Below are 22,733 nucleotides of genomic sequence, written 5' to 3'. Positions count from 1 at the left end.
TGGTAAAATCATATCGTGGAATTTTCCATCCTTGGCAGTGGATTCTATGTAGAATCAGAATAGATTTGTTAGGTTTTAGCATGTGAATTATACGGTTATGATCAGTCATTAGAACGTGGCTTTAGGAAGGGAAGGAGTAGTGTTGACACACTACTTGACACACATTTGCAATGAGACAGAAGTTTGAAAGAATGATAAATGGAAGGTGTAACTGCTATGTAGCATCTATTGATCTTGAGAAAGCATATGGCTTGGTTCCACCGAGCTGGTGTTTGGAGTATTGGAATGGATGGGAGGGGGACTTCAAGAAGTAGAGATGATAGAGGAGCTATAGCAAGGGTCAACAGGTAAAGTGGTAACAATACATAGAATTTCTGAGTTTTGAGATGATTGTGGGATTGAGACAAGGCAGTGTACTAAATCCACTTCTCTTCTTCCTACTTATGAAGTTAATTAGTAGGAGAACCAAGCCTGAGGAGACAAAGAGAAAACGAATGTATGCTGACAATTTGGCCCTTTTGGATGACAGTAAGGAGGAAGTGGTGAATATGGTATCAGAGTGGGCATCTGTGTTTGAAGGCCAAGTTTTGAAGGTAAACACAAAGAAAACTGAAGTTATGCAAGTAGGAAAGGTGGAAGAAAAGCTGTTGATTGATGTTTCAGGAGAGAAGCAGAATCAGAAGAAAGAATTTGTACTTGGGAAGTACACTTAGTGCCATCTGAGAGAGATCTGGTTAATTGAAGAGGAGAAGCTAATGTGCATGGATGGCAATGAAAAAAGTGGCAGGAGTACTGTGGGACTGGCAAGTAAGTAACAAACTGAAAGGAAAAGTGCATGCTACGTGTGTTTCTCCCTGCCTGCTCTATGGTTTAGAAACAGTGGCTCTCATGGAGATGAAAGAAAAGGAGATACAGGTTGTAGAAAATAATATATTGAGGAGAATGACAGGCAAGAGGAGGGTGGACAGTGTGCATGGAAAAAGTTGGGGGAAGATGAACTTGGGATTCTCACTGATAGATAGTCCAGAGAGTGCACATTTGAGGTGGGCTGGACATGTGGAAAATACATGAAGAACAACCAGCATGGGAAGAACTGGGCAGCAAGAAAGGACATGGGGGATAGAGGATACAATGGAAAGACACTGTCAAGAGAAGTTTGAAGAGGAAGGGACTGGAACTCCAAGACCTGTGCACCCGTGCTATGGATTAAAAGGAGTGGCAAATAACCATGGGCACCTGTGACCCCATGTAAATGGGAAAAGGAGTTGAGAACTAAATTGAATCAGTTATTAGAATAAATGTATGTCCCTAGAGGTACATGTGAAAATATTCTATAGCCCACACAGAGCCAAAGGCTGTTTTGTGCTTATTGGCAAGTAACTGCATATACCAATGATTTTTTGATCCATTATTATGTATTTGGAGCAGAACTGCACATAAATCTACAAGGCTATCATCAGCTACTACAAATGTTGGTGAATCCAGTTATGCTCCACACAGTTCTTTGGTTAAAGCACTTCTTAGCGCCCAAGAAGCTGATTCTTTTTTAGAATTGCACTCTTACTCAATATCTTTCCTGATTTCAGAACAGCTCTGCTGACTAATGTTTATATACTTTGGAATAAACTTCATAAGGAAGCCACAAATTCCCAGAATTTAAGGCATTAATTACATATTCTCCAGCCTTGGAGCCTTAAGAACAGTTTCCAATTTCTTTTGATCAGTCTAAACACCATCTGAGGAGAAATAGGAGTCTGAATATATTTATTTCTGTCCAATTTTAATCCTCTTATGAAATCAATCAAAAATTTTCTCCTTCTCCTTCTAGCTCCTCTGCATTAGCAGCAAAACCAACAACATCTGTATTCCAAACAGTACCAGGCCATCTGCAAAGTACTGGATACATAGCTTTTTGGTAAACCTGAGGCGCATAAGAAAGACCAAAAAGAAATTTGGAAGATCTGTACTAACTACAGGGAGTTTCAAAGTCATCATATTCCTGGATTCAGTTAAAGATGTTTATTAAATTTAGCCTTAAGCTCAGCAAAATCTTTTGAGCCTTATATAATGTGGAGTATCTTATAATTTATATGTTTCAGAGTAACAGCCGTGTTAGTCTGTATTCGCAAAAAGAAAAGGAGTACTTGTGGCACCTTAGAGACTAACCAATTTATTTGAGCATGAGCTTTCGTGAGCTACAGCTCACTTCATCGGATGCATACCGTGGAAACTGCAGCAGACTTTATATATACACAGAGAATATGAAACAATACCCCCTCCCACCCCACTGTCCTGGGGTGGGAGGGGGTATTGTTTCATATTCTCTGTGTATATATAAAGTCTGCTGCAGTTTCCACGGTATGCATCCGATGAAGTGAGCTGTAGCTCACGAAAGCTCATGCTCAAATAAATTGGTTAGTCTCTAAGGTGCCACAAGTACTCCTTTTCTTTTTATAATTTATAGTTACAGGGTGATGTTCTCTAACACAGTGGTTCTCAACCAGGGGCCTGGGGCCCCCTAGGGGGCCTCGAGCAGGTTTTAGGGGGGCTTCCAAGCAGCGTCAGCATTAGATTTGTTGGGGCCCAGGGCAGAAAGCCAAAGCCGGCTGAAGCCCAGGTCCCTGAGCCCCACCACCCAGGGCTGCACTGAAGCCTGAGCAATGTAGCTTCGTGGAGGACCAGGCAATTGTTCTGCTTGCAACCCCCTACCGCCAGCCCTGGCTTTTATATGCAGAAAACAAGTTATTGTGGCACAGGTGGGCTGTGGAGTTTTTATAGCATGTTGGGGGTGTCACATTCCCCTCTGGTGTTATCTGGACCAGTGATCTGCTAAGTCACTCCAAACATTGACTCTGGGAGCCAGCCTTACCCTGCTTTGCTGTGAGAACCCCCACTCCTGGGCAGTTCACGCACAGCCTCTGGTGTGTAAGCTGCTCCTTGAATTGTGTGACCCAATGACACTAGCCAATATCTCTGGTCCCAGACACAACCCTAGGAACCTCCATCTTGCAGTGTCCAGTTATGCCTGCTGGACACTGCAAGTTTATATGAGTTCGTCAATTTAACAAATAAATTGATATGTACCAGGCTTGTTATCCCAAGGGGAGTCTCTGACACACTTCAAACCAAATGCACTGCTTCAGGTAGAATAAACAAACAGATTTATTAACTACAAAGATAAATTTTAAGTGATTATAAGTCAAATCATAACAAGTCAGATTTGGTCAAATGAAATAAAAGCAAAATGCATTCTAAGATGATCTTAACACTTTCAGTGCCCTTACAAATTTAGATGCTTCTCACCACAGGCTGACTGGTTGCTCTTCAGCCAGGTTCTCACCTTTGATCAGCGCTTCAGTCACTTGGTGTGGTGTCTGTAGATGTAGGTGGAAGAGAGAGAGAGCATGGCAAATGTCTCTCCCTTTTATCATGTTCTTTCTTCCCTCTTGGCTTTGCCCCCCCCCACTTCAGAGTCAGGTGAGCATTACCTCATCACTGTCCCAAACTGGCCAAACGTAGCGGGGTGACTCACTCGAGAGTCCAACAGATCCTTTGTTGCTACCTAGGCCAGCATCCTTTGTTCCTGTGAGGCTGGGCTGGGTTTGTCCCATACCTGCCCTGATGAGGTGTGAACTGCCTCTCTGCTCTTGGAGAGTTTTTGCCTGGGCTTATTTTAAGCCATGAGGATACATTTTCAGCCTCGTAACTACATACATGAAATTATAACATATAACATTACTATAACTTTACTATAACAACAATGCTCAGTGCATCATGAGCCTTCCAAAGACAACTGACATGACAAACTTTGCATTGGATACCACACAACCATTTTATAAGGATGAGCATGGGGGTGCTGGGTGTTCCACTGAGGTACAGAGCATCACAGGGGGGCCTCAGAAAGAAAAAGGGTGAGAACCTCTGCTCTAACAAACAACCTTATTAACCTTGCTTACAATTACACTGTAAGCAGGTTGACTTTCCACCATACTTTGAAAAAATTATATCTGCAACGATTAAAGTCCAAATCTCCCCTATTTCTGCCTTTATTCTTAACTTAAATAACAGAAATAACAATACATAATCATCAACCAAAGCTTTTTCCTAGGATTAGATATTCTTAAAGTTTTCCCTGTAGGACCTTCAATCCCAACCCCTAGTTTGTTCTGCCTTATATAGGCACTCAAATCCTTTTTATTTCTTGTTATAGAGCTAAAAGGCCCCACCTGTAATCACTACAGAGAGAGTCAAAAATAATTTGCATTTCTATATATGATTCAAGCACCTAATATCAGGATGGCTCAAAAAAAGTCTTGCGTGTCTATGATTATTATTATGAATGTTATTGTTTATATTGCAGTCACACACCCACAGATCCCAACCAGGATCATCATCCCATTGTGAAAGGCAGTGAATGAACACATACAAAGATTCCCCAAAATGCTCACAAGACGTGGCATGCCAAGACAAAAGCATGACAAACAATGCAGGGAAAGGGAAAGGAGAGGATAACAGGAATATCTTTAAGAGGTTGCATAGGCTACCTGTGTGCACAACATGGTGGTTTCAAATCTTTTAAGCGTACTGTTTTTAATTGTTATTTTTAAACATGTTGAGTTTTTATGTATTTATTTTTCTACACCTGTGAATTAGCCACTGTTAGCTGTCTTAGGATCTGATGCCCTGTTACACACACAGATCTCATACATATGCTTTTCAGGCACTAACAGAAAATGTAATATCCATTTTCTTTCCTACATGTCATCATTAATGCCTGTATGTAGCATTTTATCCACTTCCTGGTTCACAACTTCTATTGTGACACATTGACTGGGTGACAAACTGGGGCTTAATGGCGTGACTTTAATCTCTGTTACAACCTTGTGCCAGTACAGTCTAAGGCAGGGGTGGCCAACCTGAGCCTGAGAAGGAGCCAGAATTTACCAACGTACATTGCCAAAGAGCCACAGTAATACAGCAGCAGCCCCCCACCAGCTCCCCCACCCTGCTCCCAGTGCCTCCCACCCACCGGCAGCCCCGCTGATCAGCACCTCCCCCTCCCTCCCTGCACCTCCCGATCAGCTGTTTCTTGGGGTGCAGGAGGATCTGGGGGGGAGGGGGAGAAGCAAGGGCACTACAGGCTCAGGGGAGGGGGTGGGAAGCGGTGGAGTGAGGGAAGGGCCTGTGGCAGAGCCAGGAGTTGAGCACTGAGCCTCCCCCCCCCCGGGACATTGGAAAGTTGGCACCTGTAGCTCCAGCTCCGGAGTCGGTGCCTAGACAAGGAGCTGCATATTAACTTCTGAAGAGCCGCATGAGGCTCTGGAGCCACAGGTTAGCCACCCCTGGTCTATGGGCTTTGAATAGTGAGTGTCTTGGACTTGGTACTTGATTCACTTTGCCTCTCCTTTGTAGTATATGTTAAATCAAAACTAGATTTCCTGTTTAATAAGGTTATGATATTTCAATCAATAGCATATACATGTCATCACACACGTCTTTTCCAGTTCATCTGTTCTTTGCAGTATCCTGAGTAACATAATTGGTGTTGCCTGCACATTATACAAAACAAGTTGAATGCTTGGAATTAATTCTGATGTTTCTGGATTATTAAAAAATTTAACACTAAGATTCCATTTCTGCAGTGAGTTTTGCATGAGCAAGACATCTGTGCCTCTGTGGAGTTCATTACAGGACTGGGCCTACATTTCTTTTACTTCACTTGGCAACCTTTGTTCACTAATAGTAAAAGATTATTTTACTTTTGAAGACATAAAATAAACATTCATCCAATTCTGAGTCACTCTACAGAACAGGTGGGGCACTCCCATTCCCTGCCTTTTGAGATTGATTGTTTCAGTGTTTTTCTGTCCAGTGTTTTTCTGATTGTTTGCTTTCTTTCCCCAAACTCCAGCCACATGTTTCATTTTTCTACAGAAGAGGCAATTGGTACTCCTTACTCTACTTCTATATGGCATTTCTGTAGTCAATTCACAACAATAGCAGGCACAATTATTATCTGAATTAGTAACATAAATACATTTTTCAAATGCTGTAACCTCACTTCCTGGTTTGAAACTGGTTCAGTCTGAGGTGTGGCTGCAGTTGGTTATGCTCACATCTAAAGTCTTAGCACAGTGGCTTTCAACCTTTTTTCATTTGCAGACACCTACAAAATTTTTAATGGAGGTGCAGACCCCTTTGGAAATCTTAGACATAGTCTGCAGACCTCCAGGAGTCACTGGACCACAAGTTGAAAACCACTGTCTTAGCAGACACCAGGTCCCTCCTGTGGTGACTCATATAGTTGTGCTATGATAACTGCATTTTCTAGGGTCAAACCCACCAGTTGTAAGGATTTCTTAGTGTTTTGTGAGCATGCTATGACTTGATCATGGATCATGCTTGATGCAGATATACCAAATTCACAGTTACATTTCCAATGACTTCAGTGGGACCAGGGCTTAGCCCTTAAGGCATTTACATATGAGTCATAGTATTCATCAGGTACTTGCAGTAGCTGTCTGAATTTGTACTCTCCTGAAATTGTATTTCTTTGTGGTTTGAAATAAGCATTTAGTGTAGCCTTTGTCTTTTCAGATATATCCATCCCCCTTTGTGCCTCTTTGTAGACTGTGGTAATATTGCTCATTCACTCTCTCCTCTGCTTTATCTAGTCCACTGACAAAGTTTCAGGATCAGAAGGGATTCCTCTATCCATGTTGTATATTCTGCATATAGATCAGGTGTGGTGCTGTAGAAGGGCTTAAGTGCTAGTAAATTTGGTTTGCTGGTTTTTGCTATCTCCCATTGCCAGAATGTTGTGTTCTTTAGGAAATATGATGTATGAAATATGATTGTTTTTATTAAATGGTAACAACAAAACCATAATGGATGGAAACTGAGACACCAATCATGCTCCTCAGATTCATGCATGAAAGGGACTCCACAGCAAAGATCTCCTCTTCCTGCCCAGAAAAAGGGCTCATCTGCATCCTCTCCTTCCCAAGATCCTGTCTGCTGTGGGCTTATGATATATGAGGCCAGAGAGAATGAAAAATGGGTAGGCCAGGGGCATGGTGTGGGATGTATACCGTACCCCACTGTACCCAATGGAACTCTCACTACATATGTCATAAAACTAAAGGCTGTATAAGATTTTAGCCATGATCATGGATACATTCAGCTTGTGGCTAAATCACATTATGCAGTTATCATATCAGCTCTTAGAAGCTGGGCTTGGTCAGTACTTGGATCAGATGTTTTCAAGGAGCATCTTGGTGCTATAGGAAGTGGTGTTTCTATTCCATAGTCGGTGCTGTTCTCTCTGTCATCCTGCCTGATGCTAGGGGGCTTGGTGCTGCTGAAAATAACATTTTTGCATGAAATAAATAACACCGGTCCTGCACCACTTGCTGTTGGAGATCTAAGAGAATAATTTGTAGACCACCAGATGTTAGCTGTTCTGGCTGAATTCCAGTGTTGGTAGATATTTTCTGCCTATCTGAATGTTCATTCCAGTGTCACTTGCTTATATTAATATTTTTTATTTCAAAACTACTGTGTGGAGTTGCTGTTGAACTTCTACAGTGACCATACTTCACACTAGAAGTGGCTGAATTTGAGAGAGAAATAAAGCAATCCTTGTGTACCACCATTTGTAGATCATTAGTGAAGTGTTGTGGACCCATTGGGAAGCTTAATCTAAAACAAACATTTTTTTAATTGTAACATTTAATAAATGTCAAAACCAAACTCTGTATACAGTGTTGTGAGATAATATCTTTTATTGGACCAACTTCTGTTGGTACAAGAGACAAGCTTTTGAGCTTTTGTTCAGGTCTGAGAAATGTAATCAGAGTGTCAGCAAAATACATGATGGAACAGATTGCTTAGCATAAGTAGTTAACACATATTTCAAGGGACCAGACTTCCAGAAGGTGTTGGTGTGATGATGTGGGAATCTAAACCCCTCATCCCCAGCCGTTTTTCCTCCTTTCTCCCTTATGACTGGGGCGGTGTTAACAGGCCACTTGAGATTCACTGGGCATTGCTCCAAATGAAAACCTAGTCCATCCATTTCTTCAGTATGACATACTTGCAGCTTTTCAGGCATAGTCAATTGTAACTCTCAGTACTGCACTACTGCTATTAAAATCTGCATGTAAGGCTCTCAGGACACTTCTTTTCTTTTCTGTCTTTCTTCATTTCCTTTCTCTGATGGCTATGGAGTGTACCTACTGTTTCCATTTGCTTGGGCTAGTGCTTTTGGACCTGTGCCTGGGATGGTAGTGCCACAAACACCAGGTGGTCCACCCGGACTTCAGAAGGTGTTGGTGCAATGATGTGGGAATCTGTTTGTACAGCTTCTGAATTCTTTTGTTACTGAGGGATCTTCATATCCCTTTATCTTTACCAAAGTGTAAATTCCATTTTGTATGTGCAGCATTTTGCCTTCTCTTGTTCATTTGCCTCCATGTGGGGTGGGGAGGAGATGGGGCGGTGGGGAAGGGGCATGGGATGGAGAAGAGAAGGGGATGGGGGAAGCTGGAGCCCAGCATACAGCATCCCCTTGGCAGAAGCTGGGGCTCCCCTGTTAAGCAGGCCCATCGAACCCTCACCCTGACAAGCCCCACCTCCCCTGCATCTGTACCACCCCGATAAGCTCCCACAGACACCCTCCCCACTGAGCCCCAAACACCTGCACCTGGACCCCCACCCAAATGAACCCCACCTCCCCTGCACCTAACCCCCCCCCGCTGAGCCCCAAACACCTTCACCTGGATCCCTTGCAGAGTCCCATTGCCCCTGCACCTGGAACCCCGCAATGAGCTTCTGTGCATCCAGATCTCCCACTGGGCCACCTGCACCCAGATTGCCCCACAGAGAACTCTCTTACCCCCACCTGGATCCCCCCACACTAAGTCCCTCTGCACTTGGATCCTGCGGCTGGGCTGAGCCTGATCACCCACACCTGGTGCGCCTGGCACAGGGGGGCAGGGCCCCAGGGTGTTTCTGGGCCAGGCCTGGCCCTTGCACTGTGTCAGGGTCGCGTGCAGCCTCACTGCCAAGTCCCTGTCCCGGAGTGGGGTGAGGGGAGGCTGCAGGGTGATCTCCCACCTCCATGCAACCAGTGGCCTGTGCTCCCCACTGCCATGTTGGAACCGCCACATTTATTTATTGACAAAATTAGCAGAATTTTAAAATATTGTGTGCAGAATTTTAAAATTTTTGGTGCAGAATCCCCTCAAGAATTTGAGGTGCTGTGCAACTGTGATGGTGGGACTGTAAGGAAGGTGGTGGGCAGTGGGGAGGTCTATGGGCAGGGGGTGCTGGGCGAGCGGTGTGGTGTGCAGGGTGCTGTGCAGTTGTGGTGGGAGGCCAGCAGGGGAGGTCTCTGGGAGGGGTGGGGGCTGGGCATAGAGATTGTGGCGGAGATCTCTCGGCAACGGGGCGCTGGGCATAAGGGTGGGGCATTGGGCAGGGGGGTGGTGTGGTGCGTGCCTGCCCTCAAGGGGAAGGGGCATGCTGGCAGCACAGGGCTGGGCCTCCACAGAGGGGAGCACAGGGGCTGTCCTGGGGGACAGGGCGGAACCAGCACCACCCCCCTGCACTCACTGGTGGCGTGGCTGGGGCTGGGCCGCTGCACTTCTTGCCGCCAGTGAGTGCAAGCCCGGCCCTGCTGCTGCCCTCAGTGGAGTGGGTGTGGAGCAGGGGCGGGAAGAGGTGGGGCTGGGGCCATGGGGAAGAGGCGGAGCAGGGGCTCGAGCAGCACACAGCTGCGCAGGGCACCAGGTAATTGCGTATGGGTAAGGACGGCCCTGCCCTCCTGCTCGACTGCACAGAGCAGGGCTGCTCCCACCGCGCTGTGCCTCATTGTCCCCAGCCCAACCTTCACTCTGGAGACTGACCATCCCGTTCCCCTGCACCTTGCCCCATGGGGGCCCACAAATATGTTTGGCACCAGTCCCACAAGCAGTTAATCCAGCCCTGCCTACCACATGAGTGAAACTGTAACTCAGAAGGTTCAGACCTGTGGTGGGATTCTGGGAAAGGATTGCTTAAGCTACAGGGGAGTCTGAGGAGTCAGCACTAAATTCAGGAGCTAAGCAGCTGGGCCCTGGGATCTCAGGAAGGGGTGCTTGTAATGGAATGCTAAATTGTAGTATTACTATTCAGTCACTAGGTGGCATTGTGTGTAAAAACCTTATTTAAGGTATCCTCAGCCAAAACCTAGCAGAGCATTACAGTGTCTTATGATGAACACTTCTGCTGTGTACCTCACTAAAAAGGAAGCACTGTAGCCAGTTCATACCCATACAGGAACATGACAGAGCTAACTAGAGGATTTGCAGCCCAAGAGGGTCTAGGGGGGAGGGATAGCTCAGTGGTTTGAGCATTGGCCTGCTAAACCCAGGGTTGTGAGTTCAATCCTTGAGGGGGCCACTTAGAGATCTGGGGCAAAAATTGGAGATTGGTCCTGCTTTGAGCAGGGGGTTGGACTAGATGACCTCCTGAGGTCCCTTCCAACCCTGATATTCTGATATTCTATGAACTCCAAGGCAGGACCAGATTCTGTTCAGACTCCCCTGGGTATAAAACACCTGAGGATCCTCCAGTGGTTGGGTCCCCTCACAGCAGTCTGGTGGGCTGCCAGCAGGGTACCCAGATCTGTGACAATTGGCATCTTTCTCTTTTTTGGCTTTGAACTGGTTCAGTTGGTGTCCGTAGCTGGCCAGCTTATGTCAGCCTTCTGTGTCCTGGTACCTGGTTCAGTTCTTGAACTCCACAATGCTGCACATAGCTAACTGTGTGAAGTTTTCTCCTGCAGATGAGGAACTTGATGCAGACCATCAAGACCAGGTTCTTTGATACAGCTGGATTAGGGTGACCAGATGTCCCGTTTTTATAGGGACAGTCCCATTTTGGGGGACTTTTTCTTATTTAGGCACCTCTTACCCCCACCCCTGTCCCATTTTTTCACAGTTGCTATCTGGTCACCCTAAGCTGGATTCCCTAACATTGTAGGTGATGGACTGTATTCATGTGAGCATCATGGTCCTTATTGTGGGTATATGTATATGAAATATGAAATATGCCTGAATATGCAAGAAATATCTATCTATATAGGTTTTTATAGTGTGCCCATCACTTTAGTATCTGAGGACATGACTCATAAGGGTATTATTATATATTTTCTGCCTAGTTATCCAGGGAGTACCATGATGCCCAAATGTCTTTGATCTGTTGAAATGTAGAATGATTCTGTCTGCAAGGCCTGAATTCAAGCTTTGGCTTGTAAACAAGCAGCAAACACAATGAGGCATAAGTAAGAAAGTTATAACATCACTGCTCACATCCTGCTCACACTCCTAACAACCCTAAGTTATTTTGTGTAATTAGTAGAAATGTTTCTATATTATTGTTATTGTTCCTATTGCTATTTCTTGTCAAATATTTTTTAAAGAAACCAAATATTTCCTGTGAGTGTATGTAATCCAAAATATTGTTCTAGTGACTGGAATGTGAATGTGACATTGACTGGAACAAGACTAGACAAAATGAAGCTGGCTAGTCTGTTTTCATTGTCCAGCTGGAATGAAGTTTAGAAAGTAACCAAACAGCATCAATAGTCAAAAGTTAGTTAGATTTAAAATTCTTTCACATTTACTAAGATATTATTATTAACACAGATTACATTTTTAATATATTTAGATACTATTTTAAAAATCTGACTGTATCCCTTTAAATGTTGCAGTCGGAAATCTTCACCCTAATCTGCCTAGCAACAAGTGACTCTCCGATAACAGAAAACTAGTTCTTTCTTTCTTCAGATATATAATTCTACAAGTAATAAGGCTCCAGATAGATTGAAAATTCTTTGAGACAAGGAATGGGTCTTAATCTATGTTTAGAAAATATAGTGTAAATTTACACTGCTAAATAAATGATTATTTACACTAATATTAAGATAAAGGTATACATATTTAAATATAATTCATACAATATAAGTAATATACTATCCTAAAGGAGTACTATATTCTTTCAGAAGTAAATAATTCATTCATTATATCAGTATTTATAAAATATGTAATTACATTTCTCTGTATGTAGATATTTAAATAGGACAAAACGCATGACAGCAAATAAAGATAAATGAAAAGGTTAACCATGCTTAACATTAGGCACATGAGTATTCCCACTGAGTTCAATGGGAATACTCTCATGTGTTAAGCATGCATGCACGCAGGTATTTGCAGGATTGGGGCCTAAATAAACTAGATATGGGCTCAAGTTATAAAGTTTTGATCTGGATTTGAAGCTTGGGAGTTCAGATGCAAGATCATAGAAATATGGAACCAGCCATGACATTTAAACCCAGATGCAGATCCAAGTTTCTTCAAAGTTTGGAGGTATTTGAATCTGTGATTTTGCTTCAAGTTCATCTCTAGAAAAATTGATTTTTAAAATGTCAATCTGAAAATTTTCCATTGCATTTCACACTATGAGACTAAATGCTGAGTAGTCCTATTGACCACCTCCATAAGTAATGATTTATAGGGTTAAGTGAGACCATAATTAGTACTGGGAATTATTAAAATACAGTACTGGTGAAATTTTTCAAGATATACAAATAACTTCTTGACTTCCATTTTCCAAATCTATATAGGATGGAAGTAACAAGACCATTTCCCCCCTCTCTAGATCCATGTTACTGTGTTTTCCATGGCAGGTTTGTTTTCAGAACTCATAGAAGGAAAGCTTTTTAAAAAAAAATAATCTCTGTAGGATTTGGATAATTGTAGTTAAGTTACAGGAGCAGCATGAATTTGAAACATCAAGTTCAAAAGATACATTAAAAATAGTTTCAGATTCTTCTCCTGCTCCTGAGTCCCACTTACTATTTTTTGTGTTTTTACAATCACATTGTCTTACTTTTAAAAATTGTTTTTCTCTCGTACTTTGCTGTGTGCAAAACTCACACAAGCTTAAGGAGAAATGGACTGACTGTACAGGGAACACTGAAATGGGCTACACACAAAGTTGTTGTCAAATGCACAAAGTAAAAAAGAATAGAGAAATTGTTTCACTTTCTCTAATATTACTCAGTTAGAGTAATCTCTGGTGTTTTTTGTAATAATAGTAAGTGCAGATGTGACTTTTAATGTTGACAAAAGAGGGTAAATGGCTCTTATCCTTGAGAAACCACTTTGGATGACAGCAAACACTGTCATTCAAACACTTTTTGTTAATTTATAGAAAGGGTTTTCCCAAATATTAGCATGTTCAGAGTTCTCAGATGTTGGTGATTTCAGTCCACCTTTGCTTTTGAATGCATTAACTGCAGCTTTCTAGGTTCCATTTAAATGTCAAGGACCCTACCCTACTCTCTATAAATATTAAAGAGGATATATGCAGAGGTGAAGCCTGTCTATTCAGTTCAGTTTGTCTCTGGCCTTCCAGTCCCTAGGTTTTATTTCTTCATTTAATTTCTTATCAGGCTTTGTAATGAGAAGCCGTAACTAACATCAATGGCAGATCCTGGGATTGGCAGTTGCTGCAAAATTTAAGCTTTCTTAAAAAGGAAAAAAGGGGAGGAGAGTTCTAGCCCTCTGGCCACTGCTCTTCCTTTGATCTTTTCCATGTTGAGATTTTTTTTTTGCCCTGTATTGTGGGTTGCTTATTGTCAGCGCTTCCTTCTCTCTATTACTGTGCTTCATACTTCTCTCCAGATGGCAGCTAATACAAAGAAAAACATAATTTGTCCCATGGAGCAAAAAGAATGAGGGTGTAATGGAGATGACTTTTTTGTCCCTCCAGGTGGCGCTGTTCTGCATAGTGACAAATGAAAAGTGAAATGAAAGCAGCAATCAATTTTTAAAACAGCACCTTGTTTTCTGTGTGCATGGGGCAAATTCTGCTCTCCACTGTCCCAGGCAATACATTGTCATTTACTAGCATGAACACAATTATTAAAGCAACAGATAGTGTAGAGTGTGATAAAGGATTTACCTTTTTAATTTTTTCTGTTATATACCCTTGATATTTGGCACACATCTATCTTTATTTTGGCATGTATGAAACAGCAACTCAACAATAAGGTATCCTATATACAGTGTGCCTGATTCTTCTCTCATGGTGTAAATCAGGAGTGATTCCACTGAAATCAGTGGAATTATACCAGTGTAAGTGAGATCAGAATCTGCTATATTAGAGGTTTCAGAGTAACAGCCGTGCCACAAGTACTCCTTTTCTTTTTGCTATATTAGAGTTTCTAAAAAAAAATTCATTAAATGAGGATTGCAAGAATGCAGAATTCAGCTTTCCTTCATATTCTGTCAAGGGGTCTGATCGGGTCCTTGGTTTTCCCAGAAGCAGCAAGGAGAATCCCAGAACAAGAATCAAATAGTCATCTCTTGATAACCAAGCCATGATTTCAGAGGGAAAACACAATGGAAGGAAACAGTCACTAAAACATGGAAGCTGAAGATTTTAAACAGTTTTACCCAAAACTTTATTAATCACTTGTTGGAGATTATTTATAAACAGGCATGAAAAAAGCAAATTTCCTATTCCTCTGCCTATTGATAATGAATAAAATATTTTATCAATGTTTTCTAATAACAAATGAGAGGATAAATTGAAGATAGATCCTGATTCTGCAAATATATGTGTCAATTCAGGTAATTGCCTGCATGGAGTCCAACGAAAATCAGGCATCAGCACTTGTGCATTTGTTTGTTAGGTTCAGGGCCATAGCTTTTTAACACTAATGATCCGGTTCTTCAGTGTGCTTGTACATCTGGGACTGTATGATTAATATACTTTTTCTGGGTATTTGGGTTTTTTATATGTTACACATCTAGGTCCAAAATTCAAGGGATTAGAGATTTTGAATGTTTTGATTTTTTTGGGTGCCCAATTTGAGTCATCTTTTAAAAGCCTGATTTCTTGACAGTAGGTACTCAGCACTTTCTGCAAATCTGACCTCCTTAAGATGTCTCAAGCTGAGCACCCAAAAACTGACACCCAAAATCACTGGTCACTTTTGACTGTTTGGTAGTAACACAATGTGTTTATTTGATAACATTTAATTTTTGTACATATAATATACTCATTTATTTACTTATCTGACAGTTCTAGAAATCAATGTGAGTTTTGGCAATGAGGTCAGTAGGACTGTGACCCTAGATGATGTATAGTGCATGCAATTGTTTTTACTATAACTAGATAATTATGTCACTTTCATCTTAGTCAGAACAATGAGGAGTAAGAAACAAAGCTGAAAAATGAAGCTCTGAGAGGCTGACTCACTCAGTTTCACTAAGACTAGCATCATGAGGTGCAAATTGCATTTCCTGAACTTGCTGCTCCCAAGGGAAAACTTATTATCATGAAAGACCCCTGATGGGCGGCAGCTTTAGTTCCACCAATGGCTCCACTGACTGACTCAGTCTACCTTGCCTACGCCTGCTCCTCACACTGCACTCACTTTTATATCTGCATTGGCTGCCCTGGCAGAAGGGAGGGTGGAGATCCCTTTGCAGGTGGACTTTGCACCAGGCCTGCACTGGCTTCGGCTGCTAGAGACTGGACTGCAATAACAATTTCCTGATAAGCTTTCCCAGAGCGATAACTTGACAGGTACTGTGGGAACTAATTGAACAGCTGGGATATTGCTCCTCTCTGCCCTTCAGCCTTTAATATTAATAGGAAAGTTGCTAATTACAAATTATATTCATAGTGATAACTAGCAGCAGGTTGCTAAAGATTTCTAGAAAACTGCTTTAAACCAAGCAGGATTACCTTTAACTCTTTGAGTCCCGAAATGAATGAAATTTAGTGGGTCACAAGTGTATAGGCCAAATTGAGTTAGACTGCGTACGTAAATACCCAAAAGGCTGCAGCCAGGAAGGGAATCACAAAGTGGAAACTGCCTGTCCCATTTCTGGCTCGCCTGCAAGCCTTTGGTGACCAGAAGAAAGGAAGAGCATTCGAAAGCAGGGCTTAAGGGTCAGGGGGCACAGTCTACCTGCTTTACCCTATGACTTCACACAGATCTCTCCTCTCACATAGCATATTCCTGGCTGCAGATTACCCATGTGCAGGACTGTTCATGGTGCTGAGGATGGTCAGAATAGGACATGCTCTAACATTTTTTTTCAGCATGAATATGCAGCTATTTGGTGGGGGAGGAAGAGTTACTCTGTTTTAGTGCTTGGGACCAGAATTTGGTTCATGTGTCTGAGTATGTTTGCTTTTGTTTTCCCTCTTATGCTTGTCAGGTTATAGGGGTTTTTCTCCTACATTCAAGTGAGATTCTTGTGCGCTTCAAATTATTCTGTGATTTTAGAAGAGTAGAATGCACTCTGGGTCATAAGGACCAAGGAAGTGCCATAATGGAGATACATTTGGGGTCTAATGCTACAATGGTGCCTAGCACAGAGGCTACTGGGCCATGCCACTAAAAGGGGACAATATGCAAGCCGTAGACATCTGGAGTAGCAGTGCTGGAGCAAGATGGAAAAAGTCACAGGTAAGCAGTGATCTGTGCAGCAGCATGTTTGGTGATCAGAAATAAACTCCTCTGACTGCAGATTAAATTTTTTTGTGAAATCATTTCTAGAAGGTGAAGGAAGGCCTACCTCTGCTTTTCCACTAACACCTGTTGTAGGGGATATGAGGCCATCCATCCTTCTGAAGACACAGACCTGATTCTGTACAAAGTGAGTGTAAAGTGCTACTCTTGGTGTGGTGGAGAATTCTGATTTGGTAGTGTTCTACACCCACTTTGCACGGGTGTAAATTACTACACAAGGAACAAAGTAATGGAAAATCAGGCCCAAAATCATCTGCTGGAGAAGAAGGGGAGAAGGTCACCCAAATTCCATCTGACGGCCCCCTTTGCACAGACTTATTACCAGAGGCAGGAGAGGGCCACCTCATCCACAGAGGTCATGGGGCCATAGTCTGCTGGATCCCAAAAGAAGGTGGAAGAGAGGGAGCCTTCATAGGGGTTCAATTCAATTTACAAATGAAAAGATGTAATCCCTCCTGGGAAGAGCTGATCTAGCTGACATGATGCAATCGTTTGTGTAGTGTGCAGTAAGGAGTGGTTCAGGTGCGGCAGGATGAGCATTGCAGCAATGGATACTCAGTCTGTTCACATCTTGTTTATCCAAACTTATCTTAACTGAACCTCAGGACACTGTAAGACTCACCCATCATTCATGTTTGGTTAACTTTTCCCACCATTCCTGCTCATATAGTTTTTATTATTTAAGAATTCTTTTATTTTACCTGTAGAGTTTTGTGTTTTCTATGGAAATTTTAAAACCTCATGACAAATGGGGATAAAGCTTTGTTTTCAGGCTGGTTGACTGGTTAAAAATATGGATTGGATGAGCTGCATCAACTCAGTTGGTATATGGAAAGAATTATGAATTATAAAAGGACTAGAGTGGAAGGGTCAGATTCAGTCTTGGTGTATGCTTCAAATTCAGTGGAGTTGTGCTCACTTTTAATAGTGCTGAACATGGCCCAGTAAGTTTGCAATTCACAAACAATTTATTTTATTCCCAAAAGATTTTGAGAGAAACTTTCTTTGAATCCAACTACTAATCATCCCGTGGGTGACTCATAGGTAAATTACTTATAAACTTAACAATCAGAAGAGCTTGCCAGATACACCAGTTGAGCCTCCCAAAGATGGGAGGGAAGAGAACCAAGCTGGGGGTTATCTCCAAATGAAGAGATGCCATGAGCTGTTGCGTCAGAACTCCATCTCTCCCTCATTTCTTTGGGGCTCTTCCCAGTAAAGCTGGGTGAACAGCTTGTTATAGATATTATTGGTTCCAAGTGTGGACCCAATCACATATATCTGTTATTCATGAGTGGTTCCTAGATAGTTTAGGTGAATAGATTTTTGGTTCATGGTTTATTTATGACTTGTGCTATTCAGACTTTGTTGTTTCTGCTGTATGGTTGGTCACCTCTGTTACAAGTATTATTTCTTCTCTCTGATTATATGTATGAAGTTCATAGAGTAAGATCAAGGAAACTTACTTTCAGGTATGAATTTTTTCATGCACCATTTGGGATTTGTGAATATTTTCTCAAATCTGTGCGGCTGTTCATATAGTTGTACATGATGAATAACACAAGCCCCCCCAAACAGAGAATGCCTCTCTTTTATTTGTGAAAATATTCACAAAAAATTTCAACTATTCAACTATTTCCCCTCATTGGAAATGCGTGAGCCTAACGATCCCATCATTTGATTTCAATGGGAGATAGTGTGATCATGTCCAAAGAGGTGTAGATGAGATCTCAGAGATGATGAGCTGTGAGTCTTAAGAAGTTTGCCTCTTGCTCTGTATATAAGATTTCTGCCATATCACAAAAACATTTTAAACTGGTGTTCTGCATAATTCACTCCTATATTTGCACATTTCACCTACTTGGTGTTGACCTTGGAAAATAATATAAATCTATAGGCTAAATCATGTGTCCCTTGCATGGGTACAATGGGAGGGAAGAGAGCATAGGATATCTTTCTTTCCATCACACTCACGCAAGAAGCATCCAGAATACAGCTCCATTATTCCCTGGAGTACTGGACTGTTGAGCTAGCCAAGGCATCCAGCAGTGCTTTTTGTCCCAAAGATAACAGTAAACCCACAATCAGTCCCAGGAAGAATGCATGCTGCATCACTCTTCAGAAGAAGGTGTAAGTGTTGCTGCCCTGAGATCTCCCAGAAACATTCGATCAACCTCTGTCCTGTACAGGTAGAATGTCTGAGCACTACCACAAAGACCCTGTCTACACTGGCAAATTTCCGCGCAGTAAAGCAGCTTTCTGCGCTGTAACTCCCGAGGTGTACACGCTGCCAAGCCACTTAGTGCTCAGAAACTGTGCAGTTGCAGCGCTGTAAAAAATCCACCCTGATGAGAGGCATTGAGCTTTCTGCGCCGGGGCTACAGCGCTGCTGTGCCAGTGTAGACACCCTGGTCGATGACAGCGCTGTGATTGGCCTCCGGGAGGTGTCCCACAATGCCTGTTCTCGCCTCCCTGGTCATCAGTTTGAACTCTTCTGCCCTGCCCTCAGGTGACCAATCATCATCCCCACCCTGTAAATTCCTTTGGAAATTTGAAAATCACCTTCCTGTTTGCTTGGTGATGCGTGCAGTGGTCTCTTCACATCTTTCCAGGTGGCCATGCCTGCTCCACGCAACAGGCGATCCCCTGTTTTGAGCAATGCCGAGCTGCTGGACCTCATCAGCATTTGGGGAGAGGAAGCTATGCAGTCCCAGCTGCGCTCCAGCCATAGGAATTATGATACCTACGGACAGATTTCACAATGTATGATAGAAAGGGCCATGACTGGGACACAGTGCAGTGCAGGGTCAAAGTGAAGGAGCTGCAGAATGCCTACACAAGGTGTGGGAAGCAAACCGCTGCTGCAGTGCTGCGCCCACGAGCTGCCAGTTCTACAAAGAGCTGGACACGATAGTCGGTGGCAACCCCACCTCCACTGTGAAGGCCCCTGTGGATACTTCGTTGGCTCATGTGCCAGTTGAGAGTAGACTGAGCCAGGAGGAGGAAATCTTGGATGAAGGGGGGGACCCAGAGGCAGAGGATGGTTCAGAGGCCAGAGATGAATGCAGTCAGGAGCTCTTCTCTACCCCAGAGGATGCTAGCAGTCACAAGCTGTCGGATCTTGGCGAAGCGCGAACAGGAGAGGAGGCCCCTGGTAAGTGGATCTGATTTGGGGAATTGCTGAAGTGATTTGTTGGGGGCAGGAGGGTTGCAGAAAGCAGGCTTGTCTCCCACCACATGCCTAGTCTGAGCAGTGGAACAGGCTGTTGATAGACTCCCTCACTTCACGGGAATCTCCCTCAGAGATCTCCAGGAAACTCGTGGAGATACTGGGCAATCCACTGCTGCAGGTTCTTCGGCAGAGCTGCTTTGTTTCTTGCCCCATTAACAGTAACTTTCCCACACCACTGTGCTGTTGTGGCAGGGGGACCATTGCTGCACAGAGGCAAGCCGCATAGGCACCAGGACGGAAGCCACAGGCTTGGAGATGACCCTCCCTTGATTCCCTGCTCACCCTCAGCAACGAGACAGCTTCCATAATGATCACATCCTGTGGAAAGTGTGGGGACAGGAATGATTATCAAGCTCCCTGCCCCGCCCCCCCCCCGCCCGCCTACAGTGCTAGCTCTCCCCAAAGCCATGTACAGCAGGGTCTGGGAAAAGTGATTCACCCTGCCTCTGCAGCTACTCACCATTTTGGGGGTCTTGTGGCTCATGTGTGCTTGCCTGGGGTCAGCCAGTTAGTGACTGGTGTGTGAGTACTGGCTGTGTTTTAAAGCACTGAATCAGTGTTGTTTGTGTTGCAAACAATACTGCTTCTGTAAAATGTTGCATTTAAACTTCACAGAGATGACCTTGGGAGGCCAGCCTCCCTTATCGGTGGCAGAATGGCTGCGCAGAATTAGAAAGCAGCCACGAAGAACTAAGGAGGACTTTCTCCGTGAGGTTATGATGCACTCTGCCGCTGAGGAACAGGATTTGAAGGAGTGGCGGGACAGCGAGAAGAGGGACCAAAAGGAGAATGCGGCACACCAGAAAGAAGCCATGGAGCAGCTCTTAAATGTTATGGAGCGCCAAGTGGACACGCTCCAGGCAATACTAGCTCTTCAAACCAAGCAGCTCTGTGCCCACCCTCCCCTGCAGCCGCTGTCACAAAACTCTTTCCCATGCGCCCCCCACCCTCACCCCAGACTGCCAACACACTGTTATCAACCTCCTGGTTCCACTATCTACCCATTCCACTCCTCCTCCTTCACAGTCCAGCAGTGCGGACTCCCACTACCCACTGCACTCAACACCCATCCCTCTGCAGTCTGGCTCTGCTGAAGTACAGCACCCACTGCACTGTACTCCAAAGGAGAAGGTTGTATATGATCCTTGGACATACACAAATCTGTAGCCATCCTGGGACCCCTCCTCCTCTTGATACCTTCCCATTCCCCATCTCCCTCCCTGCTGATGAATTTTTTTGTTTGACTCGCTCCTCCAGTTTGTTGTCTTTTAATAAAAGAATTGTGTTTGATTGAAATCAATCTTTATTCTATTGAGTGAAAGCAAAAAGAGCACTGCAAAGCAACATACAATTATGTTAAGGCCCCTTCTTGCATCATGTGCACCAATCACCTCCTAGCATTACAAGCACTGCAATCCCAAGCATAGCAACAAATATTAGTCGTTTTCAGCCTCAAATTGCTGCCTCAAGGCATCCCTGATCCTTATGGCCCCATGCTATGCCCCTCTGATAGCCCTGGTCTCTGGCTGTTCAAACTCAGCCTCCAGGCGCTGAATCTCTGCGGTCCAGCCCTGAGTGAAGCTTTCATCCTTCCCTTCACAAATATTATGGCGCGTACAGCACGCGGCTATGAGCATAGGAATATTGTCATCAGCCATGTCCAGCTTCCCATACAGGCATAGCCAGCGGGCTTTTAAACAGCCAAATGCACACTCACCAGTCATCCTGCACTTACTCAGCCTGTTGTTGCACCGCTCCTTGCTGCTGTCAAGTTGCCCCATGTACGGCTTCATAAGCCATGTCATTAAGGGGTAGGTGAAGTCTCCAAGGATCACAATGGTCATTTCAGCTTCCCCTACAGTGATCTTCTGGTCCAGGGAGAAACTCCACAGGAGATAGAGAAGGCAGCAAGGAAGCACCAGCCACAGCCACAGAAATACTGGTAAAAAGAAAAGGAGTACTTGTGGCACCTTAGAGACTAACAAATTTATTTGAGCATAAGCTTTCATGAGCTTCAGCTCACTTCATCGGATGCATTCAGTGGAAAATACAGAGGGGAGATACATCATTTCTCTATGTATACAAATCTCCCCACTGTATTTTCCACTGAATGCATCCGATGAAGTGAGCTGTAGCTCACTAAAGCTTATGCTCAAATAAATTTGTTAGTCTCTGAGGTGCCACAAGTACTCCTTTTCTTTTTGCGAATACCGACTAACACGGCTGCTACTCTGAAACCAGAAATACTGGTAGTATCACCATGAGAAAAAGCTAAGAGAATAAACTTTTGGGCTGAGTTCTGGCTGAAAGAGGCTTGAAACTGTAAGCAAAGAAATGATCTCCTGCTGCTTGATTACTCTTGTGTTCAGGGAAACAGGACTTTGTACATTTTTTGTAAATAAACACGATTGCATTAAAGAAATAACTGACCCTATTGTCAATATCTCCTCCTAAGAGAAACAACTTTCAGGATCCTGAATTTCGGTTAACCACTTGGGTCAAAAAGGGATAATAATACTGTTTAATTTGTCATGCTTCTTGAAGACACATTACATTATCAATCTAAAACTAGAAAGGTTTAAGACAAGCCAGGAAATCTGCAGTCCTGTGATGTTAATCTGGACTTGCATTAAAGATTTCCAGTTTCTACATGATAACACTAGTGAGGTTGATGCAACTATGAAAGAAGGCTGTGTTTGCACAGCTTGGTCCTTTCCTCTTCCTGGGGCTGGAAGCAGAAGTCGTAAAATATCACAAGAGCTGCTTCTCTTGCAGTATTTCTCACTTCATTAGATGTAGGAAATATCAGAAATTTCATGAGAGAACCTATTGTCATAATTTTCCTGGCCAGTTTTTCTGTCCCAAAGGTTTCAGATATGTGGCATGAGCACCCATACTTTTGGT

General features: G+C 43.4%; 1 protein-coding gene across 1 annotated transcript; it reads left to right on the top strand.

Moving 5' to 3' along the window:
* Window positions 1-494: 494 nt before the first annotated feature.
* Window positions 495-21,076, top strand: LOC140916998 (uncharacterized). The gene is made up of 4 exons (XM_073358894.1): window positions 495-692; window positions 1,829-1,893; window positions 19,393-19,751; window positions 20,445-21,076. Exons 1-4 carry the CDS (start codon window positions 495-497, stop codon window positions 20,921-20,923), a joined length of 1,101 nt encoding a protein of 366 aa, XP_073214995.1. The 3' UTR covers window positions 20,924-21,076.
* The last annotated feature ends 1,657 nt before the right edge of the window (window positions 21,077-22,733 follow it).

Source organism: Lepidochelys kempii, chromosome 9 (assembly GCF_965140265.1).
Source record: "Lepidochelys kempii isolate rLepKem1 chromosome 9, rLepKem1.hap2, whole genome shotgun sequence".
Taxonomy (NCBI): Eukaryota; Metazoa; Chordata; order Testudines; family Cheloniidae; genus Lepidochelys; species Lepidochelys kempii.
Note: the sequence above shows the minus strand (reverse complement) of the source record. Positions and strands in the feature narration are given on the sequence as shown.